Source organism: Plutella xylostella, chromosome 13, assembly GCF_932276165.1.
Source record: "Plutella xylostella chromosome 13, ilPluXylo3.1, whole genome shotgun sequence".
Taxonomy (NCBI): Eukaryota; Metazoa; Arthropoda; class Insecta; order Lepidoptera; family Plutellidae; genus Plutella; species Plutella xylostella.
This window is the reverse complement of record NC_063993.1, coordinates 1,572,456-1,587,519: the sequence shown is the minus strand read 5'-3', so window position 1 is coordinate 1,587,519 and position 15,064 is coordinate 1,572,456. Positions and strand designations below refer to the sequence as shown.

Here is a 15,064-nt window from a genome sequence, read left to right as displayed (position 1 = left end):
ACAGAAGTACCTACCTACCTAAGAAACATTCCCATTGTAGCCAATAGCCATGCGCCATGATGATAAAGGATAAATGTCTTGTTTATTGATACCCTAACTAAAGCTTGAGCTTTAAAAGAGCTTTGCCTATTTCATAATCCAGTAACAGGGTGTATAGAACTTTCTAGATCTCTTTTGTTAGATATTCTTCTCCTCTAGAGCTTGTTCAAACTTTACTAACGTTTGTAAGAAGTATACTGTGTCGTTACTTAATTATAGGTAACTAGTCAAATAACGTATAGGTAGGTACTATGTTGTCATAGCGTCGTTATAGCAATAAAAGACCAAAGTATTTTCTTCAGACAGTTTTTATTTACTCTTCTGAATTAGTATCATCATCATCATCATCAGTCAACATCTGTTGTCCTTCTCAACCCGTGTTGCAAATATCAACCATTTTATACATTATGTTTTAAAATTGATTGTCGGATTCATTGACATAAATAAATCATTATTATATAATATTTATTAGGTAAATATATTTCAGTAGACAAGCATAATACATAGTATGTTTTACACCACCATTGGTAAAAATGTATATCTACAATATTCCTACTATAGGAGCATTTCTCACGGTTTTATCATAATTAATAAATATATCGATCTACAATTGTCTAGAGTTTAGATTAAAATGTTTATGCGTAAGGACATTTTCGTAAGCTAATAAAATTCACCTACAAAATGCCTAAATTGAGCGTCTGCTAGTAAATTGTGCGCGACTACTATAATTCATGATTTCATAACATTTACAGTGATTTATTCAACTCTAAAAACACAAAATAAAACTTATGAAAGATTCTACACACTGTGAACACTCATGTGTCTTATAAATATCTACTTACAATGGAAACATAAAATAAGATAAAAACATGGCGGTACTTTATCAACCCATTTCAGGCTCGAACTTTACATTTCAGTAGATAATAAAAATGTTTACCAGCCAGATATTTTATATTTAAAAGAACTAGTCAATCAATCATATAATAAAGACAAAGATAGGTAGTTATTAGGTACACAATATGTACCTATATGATGAATATATATGAACATATGAAATAGTATATCAAAACGGTCAATGAAGTGAATACAAACAAAAAGGTATTGAAAACTAAAATAAATAAATATAAAAAGCCATTACAATAAAAGGCGAACAAGACTGCGTTAAATACAATGGCGATCGCGTATGATCTCTTCGAGCTAACGTGTGGATAGTCTGAGTTTAATTGATAGTAAACCTACCTATTTTCATATAATTATACCATGTAGGTTGTAGGCCCAGTGGGAACTATCGTGAAATAAGACAAAATATGCATAAATATGGAATATAATTTATAGTATATTATGTACGCCAAGCATAAAAAGAAAGAGTGTGAGGATGGTACTGTCTCGCCCTATACGTTGGTCTGTCAATAATGATACTGGTTGTATCTGTAAAGTGTACAGTTTGAGAGATGAAATCATAATCGAAACTTACATTCAGGGCACATAAAAAAATCCTATGTGAGCTCGTATTTAACGCAGTAACACTTGGTATTCCTATATAGTTTTACAAAAGGTTAGAATAGGATATCACAGTAGAAGAGGGAAAGAAGTCAAGAATTACTTACTATAGTCGTGAATTATATCGTTATTAAAAATGTGATAAAATTATGGTAACTTTTGTGTTTTTTGGAGTTTCAAAGTTAGCGTGAAACAAAACCACAAGTTGCGTATTGTAATATTTGTACTCATGTAAGTGCTGTAGTTATGACTTTATTTTTCTACTATTGGTACATAAGTACAATATTACGACAAATAACTGAAACTTTACACATGAATACATAAAGATATAAATATTTTAAACCAAAATAGGAAGGTAGGTATAAGTAGAAAATATTAGGAATGAGAATAACATAATAAATATGCAACAGTCCACATGAATTAAAACTTTCAGTTCGTATACAGAAAATAATGTAAAATCCGTTTAATAAAAGTAGTTGCCATTTTTGAAAAGGATGTAATAATAGCGTGTATTAGCTTGTAAGATAAATTCATTAATTAAATTTTATTCATATACAACAAATATTTTTGGCAATCCATAATTAATTTTCAGAAAACTGGACAGTTCCTTTTATATAATTTTTCAAGGAGTAATTGGAAAAGTCGTAATTTATATTGGTCCTATATTATGTGTGCCCCAAACAATAATATTATGGGTACGTTATCATTTAAGTATTTTCTTCCTATATCATTGATTCCTAGAATAATCTGAAAACACCGCAAAGATTTCTATAAAAAGCTCAAGAATGTCCTTCACATAACTACTGAGATTAGAATTTCATTACTCACGTCGTAACTGATGAAAGTTCTAAGTTGCACAATCTACCGACAACTATGATTTCACAAGGGACTTTAGAAATGTATACAGTATGTATACCTATAAATACATAATATTTAAATACAAATATTGGAATGTATAGTATCAAGGCTTTGTCATAAGATTTAGAATTCACTAATATTAGTTTGGGAAATTCTTGAGAAAGAGAAGGAAATACCATTTAGTAAGTACTTACATAATATTATACAGTTAAAACTTTTCAAATGTAGCTGCAATAGGCGTGTCGACAGTATTACATTATCAAAGATTTAATGACTTTTGAGGAAAATACATATTCAAAGGATTTAAAAAACTGATTTAGTTTTATTTAAAAAATTGAGATTAATAAGATTTTCAATAAAATAAAAGAGTAAAATACTGCAATCGGCCATTTTGACTGAAACGCCAATCACAGCGCATGACGTCATACTTATGTACGCTTCACTGTGTTTTGATTACCTTACATACTGATTGCGCGTTACGATTGATATATATTTGTTTTTGTGATTTATCGACTTTATAACACGAATCTATCTTTAACAATGGAACCAGGTTTTGTTAAGGCAAACAGTGCAAATTTGCCCAGGATCGATTTATTGATGTTGGGCGAGTTCCTTGCAACAAATAAAGAATTTTGCTCTTCCGAATTTAGAAACGTGAAAACCTCTTTGTAATTTTATTTTATTAGTATTTATCTTTAACTCTCTCTCTCTCTCTCTCTCTCAGCCTTTTGTAGTCCACTGTTGGACATAGGCCTCTCATAACGATCGCCACCCCAAACGGTCACCCGCCATCTGCATCCAGCGGCTTCCCGCTACCTTCCGCAGATCATCAGACCAACGGGTTGGGGGGCGACCGACACGCCGTTTGCCGACACGGGGTCTCCACTCCAGAACCTTTGTACTCCAGCGTTCGTCGGCTCTGCGGGCTACGTGACTAGCTATGTTATCTTTAACACTAGATATAAATATGACTAAGTAGCAATCAAACTCGTTTTAAACTCGTCGAAGTTTATTTCGCCGAAGAAGTTTGTTTCGTAGAAGTTTGTTTCGCCGTGCGAGCTTTAACCATTTATCTCTTATTATTTTCTTGTATGGGACATGTACAAACACCTTGTTGGGTGTCGTTATTGATGTATTTTTGCACTGAGGCATTGCACACCACTTATAAACTTTAAAATTCATTTTTAACACAAAAAATATGCAGTGTTTGTTTACTTTGCTGTTGTAAACAAATTTGACGTACGTAAGTGTGACGTCACACACGACGCCATGACACGGCGAGCTGTTTTCGCGCAGTATTTAAAAATGATTATAAAAATGGCTTTAAATTTCCAAAATCTTAAGTTTATTACCGAAATAAAGGTTTTGTTGTAAACAATAGATGGTTATCTGCATTACGGAAGAGGATTTCAAAATCTTTCGCCTTGCCTATTCAGGTAACGTTCTAAGTCTGGTCGAATTTACAGTGACACATAACACACCCAAGTAGTAATGATTTTGTCCTAGTTTATTTATTACATTAGTATGAAATTTACTTAACGTAACGGATCAATATAAATAAGCACAGTATTCTGAGCTTTAACAAAACAATACCAGGATTCGTCTCACTTCTCAATAACTTAAAATGTTCATCATTCTATTCATATTCAAAAATCACATAACATTTACATACACGTGTAACATAAATCCGATATAGGTTATTATATTAGTATTAGTACCCTTTGTTATTTCTCACTAAGTAAGTATACAATATAATTTACGTCTTTCATTGGGAGTACATTTTTAAGATTGACGTTGGTCATAAAACATATTATGATTTAATTTCACTAAGTATTAATTATTCTTATTAGTTTATTAGTCACAATATTACACAAATCATATTCTTAACCTAGAATGTTTATATACATATAAATAGGTATATTGTTCCAATATACAGTCACATTTAAAAGGAAATTTCATTTGTAGACTAGAGCACTGGTCATAGAATTATCAATTATATTCGATAGAACATTAGGCAAGGAGCTACCTTACAACTATATGAAAATAACTTTAGTTCGAATAGCCATGTAGCTTGCTTTTATGTACAAAGATCTATCGAAGCTCGATATATTAAAAACCATCGTAGATTTAACTAGGAGTATTTCTGAAGCCTTCATAAGAACTCTCATTCTTAAAAACACAGGTAAAAGTAAAAATAGTGTACATTTCACTTACATCTCTACATAGTGTACCTTCACTTGTATAATGTACATTTAATTTCAATATCAAATATATAATTAAAAAATCACAGATTCTAATTTTATAATAAATAGGTTTCATTTTTCTATGCATCCTTCTTACCTACGAGTAGGTAGACATTCATATTGTCTTTACCCTTGACATAGACGCTGCCGCGAGGTTCGAACTCGTACTTACTGGACAGAAGTGAGGTGCAGGCCTCGCCTACTTGGATCCTATTGGCTACCCCCGTGGAGTCCATTCTCGACGCTATATTCACGGCGTCCCCCCATATATCGTAGTAAAGCTTGGAAGTTCCAATAACGCCCGCTGTGACGTCACCATAGTTATACCCGATACGCAGTATGAAGTCGAATTCTAGTAAGTCTTGGTTGAAATTATCGACCACCTTCTGCATCTCCATAGCGAAATCCATCAGCTGGTGCAAATGTTCGTTCGGATCGCTGGAAGCGAGCCGCAGGTCGGGGTTCAACCCGCTAGCTGCCATGAATGTACTTCCAATAGTCTTGATCTTCTCTACGTTCTGAAACTCCGGTCTTTCTAGAAGCTCGTCGAAGTCCGCTATTAGTTCATTTAGCACTCGTAAATACTCCTTCCCTTTTAAATACGACTCGTCGTACATTTCATTGAAGTTGACGATGCTGGCGAATATTATTCCAACGTCTTTGTGGTTCTCGGAGTATTTTGCGGTGTTTTTGAGTTGTTCTGCAACATGTCGTGGTATGATGTTGTGCAGTAGCCAGTCAGCTTGATTCCGCATGTTTTGCACTTTCTGCTTGTCTCTATTGGCTACCACGTTGCTGTAGAAACTCAGTCGATAGCTGATCTCAAACTCTCTGTTTAGGAACCAAACCAACATGAGCAGAAGCGCCACATCTAGGTATAGTTCTGTCAAGTGCAAGCTATGCTGGACAGGGATATTATCACTAGTGCCGTTTAATATCAACCACTCGTCCGTAGCATTCACTGTGCTGTTCACAAAATCGGTCAGATTCCGTGATATAACTCGAGGACGCATCACATCCGAGTCCAGAAACTGAGTATTCAACTCGTGGCACCCGAGTATCGCCAGAAACAGGAACAAACCCGCAAACAATGACACCAACGTATTCTTCACTAGCCAGTTCATTTGTGTGAAGTTACAGAACTGAACTATACTCACGCAGAGTAAATACACATAAAACGACTGCTCGCCTCTTAAAATCGTCATTGTAGTGTTGTTACAGTTAAAGTTGATCAGAACGGCCAGGATCGGCAAACTTATAAGCACACTCCCGCACAAATGCCACGGATACCAGTCGGACAAACCTCTGAATATCTTCACAGAGCGGCTGAGGTGATCACTAAGCGGCTGGTGTTTTCTCTTCCACTTCAAGTAGTGTCTGTATATGCAGAAGGACATAGCGATAGCCTCTAACAGTGTGAATAGCACGAACCATCCGAGCCAACTCTTCCACGCGTCGTAAAGCGCGAATATCGACGCCGATACTACAAAGAATATAATCGTCGAGACTAGAACATCAAAGGCTGTGTTAAACCTAGATGTTGTAAGCGTTGGAGGGAAATCCTCTGAATCATCACTCCTATGCGCCTTATCTCTGTAATGCTGCTCCATTTCGGATGATTTAAAGAACAGGGTGAGTCGATTCAGCGGCGGTTGTACGAAGTAGTTAGTGCCGGTCCTAGCGCTTTCTTGCACGCATCTGATGAGTTGTAGATCCGACTGTTTGCGGAGTTTCTGCAATGATTGCACTTGTTTGTCGTTGAGTGGCGGGGGCAACCTGCTTCGAGACGTTTGGTCGTTCAGTGAAGATAAGCTCGACGTGTAGTATCCAGAGACGCGATGTTGCATGATGTCGGTTTGGGACGCGACGAGCGTGGATTGGTTCAGCGCGAATATCTGTAAATAAAGAGATGTATTCTTAGATCCAGTTTATGGTTTTCGGGAGATGTTTACGGCGGCAGGTATTGATTTATGACTTATGAATAAGCAAACGTTTCGCCGCCATGTCGCCTCTAGATTTATAGATGTTTATTTCCCGTCCACGTGGATAGTTTAATCTTGCCTGAACTAGATTGTCCATAATATGTTATATTTTTATTTCCACACATCTCATACATTTGATCCCACATAAAAAAATGTACCTACTGTTTCTATCTTATCCTTGACAAAAAGAAACATTATTATATTCTGTTTATCAGCATGGTGAAAGGATTGGCCTGTCAGGTGAGCATCGCAACGACTTGACCGTTTAGGATACGCCAGTAAGTAAAAAAGACACCTCGGTAATACGTCACTCGTTGGGACCTTTCGTGCCCTCTTTAGGAATTTCCCTGAATATTTTTTTTTCTTTTCCACAACACTTTCTAAACACCCAGTATCCCACCCCCAACCCACCTGATGCTGTATGCTAGACCGCCGACTAGTGCTCCTGATGCCCGCGTCCTTCCTGCTATTAACAGACGGGCAGAGGCTGACCGCGTCGTCACTAGTGCCTTGGAACCTAGGATGTGCGTGTCGTAAGTATGAAAGGCACCTGGTAATACGTCACTCGACGGCTCTCCTTTCGTGCATCCCTTATGTACGTACTGTCACTTATTTCCTCGAACATTTTTTTTCTTTTCCACACCACTTTCTAAACACCCGGTATCCCGCCCACAACTCACCTGATGCTGTATGCTAGACCGCCGACTAGTGCTCCTGATGCCCGAGTCCTTCCTGCTATTAACAGACGGGCAGAGGCTGACCGCGTCGTCACTCGTCCGCGGCGGCGGCGTGGCGCGCGGCGGCGACACGGCTCGCGACCGTCGGTCCTTGTGGCGGAGTAGCGAGCCTTGTGTGGTGAGTGTTGAGCTGCGCGCGCGGCATACTGGGATCTGGAGATTAATAATAATAATTGTGGGGACATCTCACACAAGGCCATCCGACGACAAACTAGGCAGAGCCTGTAATATGGGTGTCGGATAGCTGATATACACTCACGAGCAAAGAAATAGTTCCACTTACAAAATCCCGACTCTAAATGGCCCCAATTTTTAAAAACATTATACAGGAAATTTGAAGAAAACGTTTATGTTTTAAGTTGGTAATATTCTAGTGAGCCTTTAAATGTACTTCAATACTGCAGATGGCGCCTGGAACTTTTTCATTGCCCGTGAGTGTATCTACACAAATACATAGATAGATACATACTAAATCTATAAATACCAACATCCAAGTACAAATATCAGTCTTTAAACAAATATCTGCCTCAGCCAGGAATCGAACCCAGGACCTTCGGCATAGCAGACAGGGTCACTAATCACTACACCATTCGATCGTTTAAGGTTGATTATGATGTGATTACATAATTATGTTATGAGTTATAATAAACAGTGTAGTGAGTAGGATCTGAGCTCGCATCATGGCATGCGTACCTATCTGCGTTAATAAACAATATCGCGGTCTGCTTTAAAACCATAGAAGAAAGGTACCATACCGAGGACTATTACTCTACCAATACTCTGCAATTTTTTCTACTACCCATATTAATTTTGTGTACCATTCATATATCCTCACATCATTTCCAACAATGCGAACATCAGTAGTAACTAACTAATCAGTTAATCACGGTGGCTTGTAGACAATTACTGTTAATTACCTATTCAATATGAGATCTGTAACAATACGTATGGCCACCATAATCGGAATAGCTTGCATTGTGCTACTGCCAGTTATGTATTAATGGTAGGTACCTAACAGATTACCTAACTGAAGTTAATTCGAGGACATACAAGCGCATAACATCTTATTGGCTAAACCGATTTTGATATTACATACATAATGCTCTTGGCACTGCTTTCGTGAAAAGGCATTATAATCGAATCATCAAAATCTATCTATGTATTTCATAAACAGACATTCAGATAGCGAAGCAAAGTGCAAGATCGAAGTCCGAAAGATCGTCTATCAGCCATCCCTTTCTTTTCACCGCGAACTAGCCGAGACAACGTCACAAGCACGTGGAAGCGAGTGGAGGCGTCAAATAGTTCAAATATACATCACAATTGAAGCTGCTCGTGATGGTATCTTGATCGCCAATTTGCACCGACACGTCAAAAACGTTATCGTGCATCGACAGTACCGTCAGCAAATTCAATACATTATTATTATTATTCAATTCTTTATTGCACATACTAAATTTGTACACAGGCGAACTTAATGCTAATAGCATTCTCTTCCAGTTAGCCTTGGGCGTTGTGGAGAAAGTAAGAAAGGAAAAAGATACATGTCAATTTAAGACATATAAAGTTACTCGCTATGTACGTTATAATGAGAAAACTATCGAATGCATAAGATACCCGCCAAGCTAATGGAATACCTACTCGTATTAAAACTGGAATACTGCTACAGACAGCAGCGGCAGAGAATATATCGTATGCCGTTGATCTATCTCTTGAGAGTCTTTCATATTCATCATAGTAGTAGTCTTAGCTTCACAGTTTCATTGAGCTGATTAATTAAATTGCCAGAGACTAAAAAAAAACAATCGATTTAAACTAAGCCGCTGTCAGATATAAAGTAACATCGATGGATGGAAAATTATCCTGGTACTCCTGCACAAAAACCGGCGAAAGAATGGTATAGTAGTAACAGTTTTGGATAAGTGTGTGTGAGTAAAATGTTAGTTATGGTAATAAGTATAAATAAATAGTTTATTTTCTTATCTATTGCGCTGACCGTACAAGTGAATCGAATGATAACGTGATTATATCCAAGTGTTTGCAAAAACCTTGACTTTACTTGTCGAGATGAAAAGTTTTAATCAAAGATCGATCCGATTCATGTCCGTTGGCATTCTGAATCGAAAAACTTTCACTGTGAATAATAATCTTATCTTATTCGTGTCTTTTCAAGTTCCCAGACTCAGTAAGTACCTATGGCCAGAATAAACTGAAATTCGTTTCATACCTATTAGTACTTGCGAAATGTTGCTAAGTGCTCAATAATTTGATACACTTATGTGGTGGGTTGAGTCAATAAATTAGATTCTTCTGATACAAAAGGTAAGATGATGTAGACATGCGTATAAAGAAAAGGACAAGACATTCTTGGAAATGCCAGAGAGCCGTGTCTACCAATCAAACGTTTAATACCTATTACTTACATGAATTACTTATTTTATTGGGGCGTAAACGAAATTGGATACTGCTCTTACCTAATCGCAACAAGTGTACATAGAACCACAATACGAGGCACACGTCATGAGGAAAATAAGAAAGACATACTTGACTAGAATATTACTATGTTGGCCGAAGTATTTATAGAAATACCGCGAACGCCACAACTAGCCGATCTAATACGAGATGATGGAATCGGCCGTAAGACTCGCAGGTCAAGAGATCACGATATGTAATCAAATGTTTATATTCACCTCGATGTTGTTGGGGCGGCCGTACTGCGATCTGTAGCTGCTACTTCTGGCAAATGGAGACATATTGCTTCTCGACTGGCTCAAGTAGGACCTTATGTCTATGACTTCGCGTTCGAATGACGCGCTTTGATGAGGCAGCGGTATGTTGAGTTTGGTGGCGCTCTGTAGAGGAGCCTTATTGTCTTGAGATTCTATTACTATAGGCACTTGGTGGTACCCGTTACTGGTAAGGCCTGCGTCACCGTCCCCAAGGAAATTAGGGTTTTTATCCAACAGTTCCTGCTTCTTTATCATGTGCAGCGGCGCGTCCGAATGTTTGCGCAGAAAACGAGGCACTTTCCAACTCTTGAACTTGTGTGTGTATTTGCCGTGGCTGCCTGAAATTTGAACGCGTTTTAAGTCACAAGTGAAGTATGGATTTTCCAGAACTAATAGCCGTAAGAATCCGGAAAATCGGATAATGAATAGAGTAGGCACGCTGTAAAGAATGGGCATGGTTGTGAAGAAAATCTAGTTCGTCTCAGCCAGTGTTTGTAAAGTATCGAGTAACAAAGCCGCCTTTTTAAGAGATAAATAAACACGTCTAAATAAAGTAACGTTCGCTTCTTTTTACTTTATGATTTATCTGTCTATTCCAGGACCGATACTTTTTCTATTTTAAGACTTGACGAAAACATTCATTGTTGTTTATTATGCCATGATAGTATCGTTGGGCCCGAAATAAAGTGCGCACGATTTTAGCATGACAAAGCTTCAGCAGTCTTTTAAACTACGCTTGGTAAAGTTAAGAAGGATCAAGTTGACTAAGGATTACTTCGAATATGAGTTGTTCTGTGTGGTTCAATGTATGATTAGGGGGTCATTAGATGGTCAGCGCGAGGCAAGGGGCATCACCTCCGGTGTGTCACTCTATCTTATCTCTGGCTCTCTGATATGATAACAAGCATCTACAGTTCACTTCGAGTTTTTTCAATAAGAGGGCTGAGCGTGAACAAAAGAATTTCGATGAATAGACATATATGACCGTGACATAGACCGCATGCAATGTTACTCGTAGATAGATAATAATATGAGCAAGGTACATAAGGTACTTCTCCTCTCTCGAAGAGGATATGAGCTTCCTTCGAGATCGGAGGGACTGAAATAATCGTAAGTGTGATGGTATGGTTAAAATTAACACACAACATCATACGTTTATCTACGAGCTGAGAAAAAATACAATCTTTAAACAAATATCCGCTTCCAGCTATTTGGACTTGGTACATTTCCAGTCCATAGTCCAGTTACCATAACACAAATGTTAACTGTTAAAATTAAATATGTTTTTACAGTTTAGTTAAACCGATGTATGTTTCCCAAGTAAATTTGTTCAATCCCTTTTTTAATCAACTCATAAAGGACATCAATTTCCGATCACGAAGCCATGCGGTGAAATTCATCCATCACAGAACACTTACAGATAATACGGCACTGCCAACCCGTCCCATAGCGCGACTATCTATTATACTACACCGCATTAGAGTTACAAATGCAAACGCTTACCGACTGAAGTGGGGCTTTTCGAGCAATCATTGGCGGGAAACGCCGGTTCCCTTTTCTCGTCTAATTCCGCTTCGGAGTCGAGGATACTGGGCAGAGAGCTGGCCTTTGTTCGGAAATTGAAGGAGTTTGGGGAAAGGAGGTTGTTCACGTCTATTTTCCTCTTCTCGTTGGGTGATCCTCTGCTGTTCGGGGAGCCGATGGGTAGTGGGGAGTTGATGTAGAGCACGGATTGTGGGGACGAGGCGGGGGAGATGATGAGGCGTAAGTTGACAGGGTTGGAGGGCGTGAGGCACGGCTCGCGCGCGAACCCCAGCTGTCGGCCCTCGATGAAGTATGTCTTGTGACCTGCAGACGGGTATTCTGGTTGGTAAACAGTAGGGAGAATTCGGAGAAATTGCAGTGCAATAACCCTCTTCAGCTTGGTGTTTTATATCAGTGTCTCATCGGAAATCTCGTCATAGATAGATTAGATACAGTTTTTACTTTACAAAACAAAACATTTTTGTACAGATTCGTCATCACTGCTTTTTACTGCTGGACATAGGCGATTAACCTACCTATACAATAATAAATATGCACGCTTGAAAAGGGAATATTACAAAAACAACTGTTACATTATAAGCAGTCACCGTAAAAGCTCTCCAACTCAGATCAACAGCTTACCTTCAACGTCCTCTCCCTCCTCCATCACATAGCACCCTCCCAGGAACCGACTGGTCTCCTCCGATATATGCACTCGGCCGGGCATGCCCGTGGACTCCATTTTGTTGGCCAACGAGACGTCATTGCTCCAGACGTCGAACTTGAAGCGTCGCGTGCCCACGATCCCGCACAGGACCGTGCCAGTGTGGACGCCGACGCGCATGTTGATGCCCTCGCCCCGCTCGCGGTCGAAGTCTTGGATGGCTTCGATCATACCTGGGGAAGGGTGGGCTGTTGTGGAAGTGTTTGTGGACTAGTGGAAGGGCTTTTGGAAGAGTAGTAGTAGTAGTAGTAGTATTATAACTTTATTGTACATAAAACACTTAAAGGGTCGTGTCTGATTGTAGATATATGCTAAGCATGCTTCGTTGCGCGTCCGATATGAATTCAGAAAGGTTTTTCAACAATATAAGATTAAAGGCAGAAATAAATAGAGACATTGAACGAACGTAAGGAATTAAAAACATTCCCCTCGCAAAATAAAGTAACAACTAAACGTCTACCCTCGCGGAATTTACATGCGCGATAAATGTTAAGAGGTCGCCTAGACTCTAGTCTACACAAACACAATATTTCTGTATGTAATTGTGCACTTACCGAGCCCCATCTCGACGCAGCAGGTGGCGTGGTCGGGGCGCGGCTCCGGGCAGCCCGACACGCAGTAGTAGCAGTCGCCCAGCGTCGAGATCTTCTCGCAGCCGTGGTTCTGGCACAACTCGTCGAACTTCTCGAACAGGTCGTTCAATATGTTGACCAACTCGTCCGCGCCCTTGTTGCTCGACATGCGCGTGAAGCCGACTATGTCGGCGAATAGGATGCTCACGTTGTCCATGCAACTCATGTTGAACGGACGGAAGAGGGACTTAATATCCGACGCGCCGGTGTTGGAGTTCCTGTGGGCGTACGGGTCGTGGCCTTTGACCGGGCTCTCCGAGTCTTGTTTATCGACTTGCTCCTCCATGAGCCAGCTCGCGAGCTTCGGCGGCATGACCGAGTGGATCATCTTCTCCTTCAGCTGCTTCTCCATCTCGACCTGGCGCCGCACCAGCAGGCTCTGCCCCACCTTCATGAAGGTGCCGCGCATGCGCACGAACGTCATGAGGTAGATGTGCACGCCCACCACGTGCACGCAGGCCTGCAGCAGCGCGCGCACCAGCATCGCCGAGTACTCGAACTCCTGGTTGTTCTTGTGCAGGAAGATGTTCAACACCTCAAAAACTATTGAGAAGATGACTCCGATAATGACGCACGCAAATAGAGGCAGTGGCGTCAGCGTGTAGATGATCAGCAGTATCTCTATGCACATGATGAAGTGACCTGATTGGCTGATGTCAGCCGCCTCCGACACCACCACCTGCCGCTGCGTGGTGAGGATCACTAGCGACAGGCTCAGCGCGCACAGCGCCAGCGCCATCACTAGAGACAACTTGAAAGTGTACACCTTGTATACCTCCATGAATGTGGCTAGCAGCATACCGGATGTTATGAGGACTACTGCAGCAAATATAGAACATAGGAATGGCCACTTCACTGTGATGCCGTGGGTGCCAAGGACCACAAAGTAGACAAACCATGATATAGAAAATATCAATATGTATAAAAGTGCAAATCTGAAAGGGGAAAAATACACACATGAAGAGCAACATTCAAAAGGTAAATGTGAACAAACATAAATTTCAAAGATGTAAAAAAAACCTACAACATTTTGATGCTAAAATTTGACACTCAACATACCTGAATCTTAATCTAATTTGTCGGAAGGAACTGCTTCGGTATTGGCCCTCAAGTATTTCTGAGTCAAATCTGGGGTTCCAACAGGTGCCTGGGGCTGCCCGCTCGAATGCTATGGGGATGGTGAGCCCACAGCAGTTGGTGGTTGGGCTGTTGTGCGCCAGGTACGCCTGCACATGCGATGCCAGCTGGATCTGAGCATCTTCAGCCTCAGAGCATCCTTCCTCATGTCGCACATCGGAATTGTCAGACCCCTCTTTACAGTTGACACAGCCCTGACCACTCATGTTTGTTAACTCTAAACTCTGCTACTGCACACAACCCCACTGAACGGCCATACCTCATTCTTAAGTTCATTCAATGTTTAGAGAACATTTTATTGGCTGAAATGAAGTTAAATTTCAGGCAAGAATGAAAACAACTATGTACAACACAATAAATATTGCATGACTACTATCTGGGTGTCTATCTGAATGTGTTTATGCTTGTCCCTAAATCGGTGTGTAACCTTCTGAATCTAATCAAAACATAAACAGATTACTACTACATTGGAAAAGTAATTTTGTCTAGAGAAACTTGGCAAACTAAACTTGCTATAAACATTATAGTATTTTTTTCTTATACTTAATGAAAACGGATATAGTAATCAAGTACCAAGACCAACAATTTCCAACTTATAAAAATCTAAATTCTAAGTTAGAGGTATTTCAATAACTCACCTTCAAGAAATTGTGTCAGGAACAGGTGGTATTATTTTTCGGTTTTATTTCACTTGACAAAACTTTGTTAAACACATAAATAGGAGAATATTTAGCACAGATTCATGAAGGAAATATTTTAATAGGTGAAAAAATATTAAATTTACAGAGAGATAAAAAATTCACCCGTCCAACCAAATCAATCAACTCACTTTTTTTAAAGACACACAGAGTATTAGCAAACTTCATTCGTCAAACAAAACGTCAAAAATGATCACAGGATAAAAGTTACTGTTAGCCATTTTTAAAATAGATACCTTTCCTTTTAAAGCGTGTGATGAT

The 15,064-nt window shown here is 39.5% G+C and overlaps 1 protein-coding gene and 1 long non-coding RNA gene across 2 annotated transcripts; one reads left to right on the top strand and one right to left on the bottom strand.

Annotated features, from left to right (window-relative positions):
- The first annotated feature begins 2,695 nt into the window (after positions 1–2,695).
- On the top strand, positions 2,696–3,830 carry LOC125489329. The gene is made up of 2 exons (XR_007266895.1): positions 2,696–3,065; positions 3,223–3,830. It is a non-coding gene; the product is annotated as an uncharacterized LOC125489329 (long non-coding RNA).
- Positions 3,831–4,042: 212 nt separating this feature from the next.
- LOC105390863 (adenylate cyclase type 9) lies at positions 4,043–14,959 on the bottom strand. Its single transcript, XM_048624956.1, has 8 exons — positions 14,744–14,959; positions 14,028–14,407; positions 12,891–13,903; positions 12,255–12,509; positions 11,592–11,936; positions 10,050–10,426; positions 7,303–7,512; positions 4,043–6,535 (listed from the first exon to the last, which is right to left on the bottom strand). Exons 2-8 carry the CDS (start codon positions 14,309–14,311, stop codon positions 4,721–4,723), a joined length of 4,299 nt encoding a protein of 1,432 aa, XP_048480913.1. The 5' UTR covers positions 14,312–14,407; positions 14,744–14,959; the 3' UTR covers positions 4,043–4,720.
- Between the last annotated feature and the right edge of the window lie 105 nt (positions 14,960–15,064).